The 6,062-nt window shown below is 35.6% G+C and overlaps 1 protein-coding gene across 2 annotated transcripts; it reads right to left on the bottom strand.

The window, feature by feature from the left end:
• Window positions 1-1,080: 1,080 nt before the first annotated feature.
• On the bottom strand, window positions 1,081-4,530 carry LOC145563813 (uncharacterized). Of its 2 annotated transcripts, XM_081624233.1 has the most exons (6): window positions 3,544-4,530; window positions 3,249-3,337; window positions 2,752-2,831; window positions 2,388-2,493; window positions 2,098-2,172; window positions 1,081-1,452 (listed from the first exon to the last, which is right to left on the bottom strand). In XM_081624233.1, the coding sequence occupies exons 1-3, from the start codon at window positions 3,745-3,747 to the stop codon at window positions 2,798-2,800; spliced, it is 327 nt and encodes a 108-aa protein (XP_081480359.1). In that variant the 5' UTR covers window positions 3,748-4,530; the 3' UTR covers window positions 1,081-1,452; window positions 2,098-2,172; window positions 2,388-2,493; window positions 2,752-2,797. The 2 variants fall into 2 exon arrangements, 1 of the variants encoding a protein (XP_081480359.1); XR_014094616.1 differs by lacking the exon at window positions 3,249-3,337 and having other exon boundaries at window positions 3,544-4,290.
• Window positions 4,531-6,062: the final 1,532 nt, after the last annotated feature.

Here is a 6,062-nt window from a genome sequence, read left to right as displayed (position 1 = left end):
TAGATTTTAAGCTTTGATTTTTATTGTTTAGTGACATGCTAGGATTTGTTATTTATCATGTTAATATCATGTCTAGGATCTTGTTAATATTATGCTTTGAGATTATTATGATGATGATTTGTGGTATCAATATTATATGTGGCTTGATATATTATTGTTATTGCTTGATCACGATCTCTCTTGCAGGTTTAAAGGGAATTTGTACTTGAAATCACGCTTAATAACATAAGATAATTAATAATTTTATTTAGGCTAATATGATTTTAATTCAAGTGATCGCCAATAATAGGTTTATTTGTGCATTAATAATCAACCAACATAGATTAAACAGGTTTGAGATTGATATATTGATTGTATGTTGATTAGAAAGCGCATATGAACAAATTAGAGACCTATTTAGAATGAGTTCAATTTCTTTTAAGTTGGATTCGTACCATCATCCCCGAATATCCAGTCATGGTTCAGGACCACTATGGAGTTAGTGATCTCTGTGATCTTGAAGGGGTGTAACCTTCACCTCGTGGACGGTTTACAAGTTCCTAAAATTTATTAGCGACTCTTTTATTCTAGCTTTCTTCTCTTTGAACGCCACTATGCTTGAATGCACGATCACAGTGGGGCTCAAACTTAGGTGTTTGAAATATTCCCTATACACAACAGGCCTAAAAAGGCCACACCAACCTCTGCAGAGCAATTACATGTCCTCCAGCCACATATTGTCACTCTTACTTGATCATCAAACTGGCTATGCTCTCTAGCACTTCCTTACTAGGCCATTGATTTTCGTTCTCTAATATGCCTAAATTTTCTACTTCTGCAAGGGATTTTTAATCTCTAATGAAGGTTATAGTACCCAGCGAGTAATTACAAAATTCTAAACCTGCTTTCCAGACACTAGTAGAAAAATGCAAATGAGCATCAGTTCAAAACCGGTGCCGGTTTTGAACCGGTGGCAAAAAAAGGGTTTTTGGCACCGGTTCCAGTTCAAAACCGGTGCCAAAAATGCCCCAAAAAAATATTTTTTTTTTGCATTTTTTTCACTTTAATTGATATATAAACACTAACATAGTAACATAGATATAAACTTACATATATATTTTCATTAAAAACAAGGCTGTAATATTACAATTTTGGTCCAAAAAAATAAAATAAAATACAAGTTACACACAAAGAGCAACACATGCAGCAGCATGCATATTAAACACGCACTAAACATTCTGTATATGGGTAACTTTCATCTAAATTACCCTTATAGACAGCACCAAATCCACCTATACACAAAGAGCAACATATATATGCAGCTACACAGTAGTAGAAGTGCAGAACAACAGCACAGAAGGAACAGTTAGCATGGTAGTAGAACACCAGCACAGAAGCAGCAGCAAGGAAGAGAAATGCAGCATGCAGTGGGCATAATTGAATTCCATAGCTGTTGGGAATGAACTTGTCCAACTGCCAAAATGAATCAAAATAAAACCGATTGAGATGTAAATAATGACATCCCATAAAAATTCCCAATTTAATTTTTCAAATTGAACCACCCAAATAATTTCTTTAAAAAAATTGAAGCCCATACACTTATTGGTAATAGTTTAACTATGACTGATGCCTAATGGCTAATAGCCAAACTCAATCAGAATGAGATTGCATCACTACTTTAAGAGCCCTCGGTTTAATCCCTGACTACCACAAGTCAGTTAAACTTTATCAAGAATGTCAAAAGGTAAGAGACCATCATAATACAAAGAAAGATAAGAAAGTATGGGAGACAATCAAAGAAGATTTTGACCGATAATAATGATGAATTAGGTAGTTTCCAAGCATATATAAAGGGAAAGCAAAGGCAGGAAGCTCTTGACAGAGTATTACATAATACCACAAATAAGAAATATAAAAGGGGAAAGCAAAGATATTTGCCAATATCATGGACATTATCTCCACCTCTCACATTTCACTTTCTTAAACAGCTAATGAGGTTTACAAATAAACAACACTAAGCAATTCAATGCTGTAATTTGATGAACTAGGTAGTTTCCATTCAGTTTAATCAAGCCAGGTTATCTAGCTGGCAAATAACACTCAAGTTATAGAATGTACCTTTCTATCTACGGAGTGTCAAGGTAGGTGTTTCTTCAGGTTCACTCTCTTGTGAAGAGGCAGCAGCATGGAGAGCTGAAACATAACACTTGGATAAGTAGTAGATATATAATGATGAATCAAGCAATCTAGATTTAGCTAATGGATGAGACAATAACTATCAAATAAACTAATACTAAGAAACAAGTAAACAATTAAAACCCCAAACAAAATATTATGAAATGTGAAGTTTATTGAAGTGTGAAGTGTGTTGAGTGCTAATAATTTTGACAAAAGTACATGATACAGACATGGTTTGGAATTGAACAGCTACAATGAAGCTCCAATCTTGTCAATGGCTTCAGCAAGAATACTCCCACACAAAGGCATCATTTCCAGAAGATATCGAAGCCATAGCTGCAGGCAACAAGTATAAATTAATATAAAAACATAGGCTTAAATTATTACATATAATGAGATGCTACATGTTATTTGCTTCTTTTCAGACTTTTTCAATAAAATCAGAGTTTCACAAATGCATTTAGACAAGCTTAATACACATCTAACCAGTGACACCACACTACAAAAATGTAATCATGCAGACATGCCATAAAATTATTTATGAAGATTCAAGAATGTCATTCAACCATAGCCTCAAGTTATGAAGTTACTGACCCAAATCTTCCCGTCAGGAACCATGATCCTTAAATATTGATCACAATCAGTCCCCATCTGCATCAAACATAGGAAATAGCCTGAAAAAGAAAAAAAGAACCATATCAGGTGTCTAAATCTGATGCAAGAATAGTCGCATGATAGGTTCAAGATCCAAGTCATTCGATTAACAGAGCTAAATCCACATCTGCCCCCAATCTCGGTAGAGCAAAAGCAGCAGCTACAACGGAGCAAAAGTAGCAGCAGCAAGGGTGCACTGCAGAGAAGCAGGGCGGCAGGTTCAAGCTTCAAGTCATTTGATCACTAGGCCATTAGCTTCAAGATGATGCGCAATAATCCCAGCAAATGTCTAAAACGATTAAAATAGAAGAGAAAAGGAAACTCACCAACACATGCATGTAAATAATTGTCGAATATCTCGCTCAATTAACATACTGTAGGATTTAAAAGCATACAATTAACAAAAGTTCCATTATTCACAATTCATTAAGCATAACCTGACTTCTTGATCGCATTCAAATTCAATATTATGTCCCATTTGCTTCTTCTCTTTCATATCTTCTCCCGGTATTCCGAATTCCAAGTACTACTAAGTAACACTATCAGAGTTTCAGCAAATTTCATAACTTGGCATAACAGCAAGATCACACATTGTGGCAATCAAATTAACGCTCAACACAAATCAACAAAACGAAAAGAACCCGAAAATTCCCAAATCATAAAACAGCTAAAAAAACACAATTAAACCCAAAATTAGCATATACAGCATCAAATCAAAGCTGAAAAGCCTACCTCAGACTCATCCACACGCTTCCAGCTATCAGGCTCACCACCAGCCCACTGCAAATCAGCGTCATCCTTCAAAGCTTTAGCTTTTCTACTCCCTTTCCCACCACCACCACCTCCTCCGCCACCATAAGTAGACGCTTTTGACGACTCCTCATCACCTGAAGAAGTACTCAACATCTCAACCTCAGAATCATCATCTTCATCCATAGACTTGGTGTAATTCCTTTGTCTAGGGTCAGGGTTTTTACTCGCCGAGGACGACCCTTTATTCGGCGGCGGTTGGACGTAATTCACAACCAGTTTCGACAATTTTGAAGGCGGTTTCTGGTTATTGGTGTCTCGTTCAGCTTGTTTTTTTCAATAACATCTGAAGGAGCTCATCTTCGTCGAGATCTTCGCTGTCACCCGAAGAAATATCTCACACATGCATGAGAACGGCGGCGGGGTGGAATGAACGGCGATAAGGTGGATAGTGGAAAGAGAGTGAAGAGGGAGATCTAGTTGAGGAGAGAGGAGAGAGAAGAGAGAAGAGAGAGAGAGGACGAGATATCAAGGAAAGAGAGAGAAGGTAATTTTTTTTTTTTTTTTTTTTTTTTGAATTGCCACCGGTTCAAACCGGTGTCATTTCACCGATTTGACAACGGTTTTGTTTGAATCAGTGGCAATTCTTTTATACAATTTCTGTCTAATTTTTTTTGCCACCGATTTTTATGAATAGGTGCTAATAACTCGGTGTCAAAATATGTTTTTCTAATAGTGACAAATAGTATGGAACCTCGAAACCTGATCAGAGATTTGCAGAAATAGAGATACAAAATAAAAAGAAAGAAATAGATTTAAAGAAAGGAGATTTGGGAAGAAGGATGTAATTTCATTCATAATGCTTTCTTACATCACAAGGCCACATATAGGCTTTACATCATTCTACACATAACTAACTTGAAATAACAACTAAATGCAACAAAATGCAAAATGAAATATAAATGTAAAATCCTGTAGTGACACTCCCTAACAGATTCATTGAATTATATTGCTAATCATTCTATTATAATAGCTACCAGCTCACCAACATGCAATCCCATGCATGTATCCTCTTCACGAATGATTTCTTCTTCCAACTATGCAACTTTATATCTCCCCCCTCCCCAAACACCACATTCGTGATGGCCCAAGAATAAATTGTGGGATTTATGATGGCAAATTCACGTTCTCAGACAATTATATCAAAAAAATTCATGTTTATTTTTGTTTTCTGACAAATGAGTTTTGCCATTTTTTTCAATTCCCTGGCCATTTGCTCTTATAAAAAGAAGGTAAATATATTTATTTTTCATTTTTTTTTTTAATTTCCCATGTGCTAATATAACCACGTGGTTTTTCTTTGTTTCCAGCGTGCTAGAAAGTGAAGACTGCCGATCTCTTCCGTTTTTATTCTCAATCACTTTTACAAATGTCAACTTACGATGTTATATATATATATATATATATATACTAAATAAACTCTCTCTATCTCACTCGCTATATTGTAAAGTTAAATTTATTATACTTAATATCTCTTGGATTTCATTTCCAAAATATTGAACTTGTAGATTTATATATCATGCCTAATTTATATGATTAAGCACTTTTGTTTCAGACACAAGGTGCTTGCAATTGTTTTTTTAAAGTTTATAAGTCCTAACAACAAGTAAAATTTTAGATAATGAAATCAGTTGAGAGTGGCAAATGAATATGATATATGCAACTATTGATCTAGGTGTTTTTCATTACTTTGTGCATTGAGTTTCATCAAAATAATCGAATATTTTTTTACAACCATGTTCAGGGGCAGAGCCAAGGGCGGGCTAGTGGGGGGCCATGGCTTCCCCCTTGGCCCAAGTTATTTCATCATCGTCACCTTCATCCAAGTTCTTATTTTTTTTTTAACACAAAATAGGAATATATTAATAATAGGAGGAAATCCTTGCATCAAAGATATTACAAAGAAAATTGATGAAGGTTGCCCAAAGATACCAAACATAAATACTTAAACTAGAGTTCAAACGAAAAAACAGAAGATAATTAAACACATTACACAAACTATTCCATCCTAGAGCATAACATAAGGAACATATAACCAAATCGAGGATAGAAGAACTAAATATTAGCAGCAGGCAGCAAGAGGCCCCAATTCCCTCTCATATAAATCCTTGACACAATCAGGGATAGTGAGGGAAGTCCTGTGCCCTACATATCACACCTAGTACACATAGGACTAACAATGGGAAGAAAGACAAATTTTTTTTGAGCAACAGGAAGAATGGTATGCATACATCTGCAAGCCAAAAACAGTCAGCAGCCAGGAAGAATTTAACAAGCAAAATAGCATCACTTAGCATCAAATAAAGGTCAGCTACCACGGACAGTAAAGCCACTGAGTTTAAAACTCAGTTTAGAGCTTTCAACAGACTGCGGGACCTCATGTCGGTTAGCTATCAAACTCAGTCGGTCTATCAAAACAGAAGACCTGCAAATGTTCACAA

The sequence above is a fragment of the Chenopodium album genome, chromosome 10 (genome assembly GCF_948465745.1).
Source record: "Chenopodium album chromosome 10, dcCheAlbu1.1, whole genome shotgun sequence".
In the NCBI taxonomy this organism is placed as follows: domain Eukaryota; kingdom Viridiplantae; phylum Streptophyta; class Magnoliopsida; order Caryophyllales; family Amaranthaceae; genus Chenopodium; species Chenopodium album.
The sequence above is the reverse complement of the archived record's forward strand: the minus strand, read 5'-3'. Positions and strand labels throughout refer to the sequence as shown.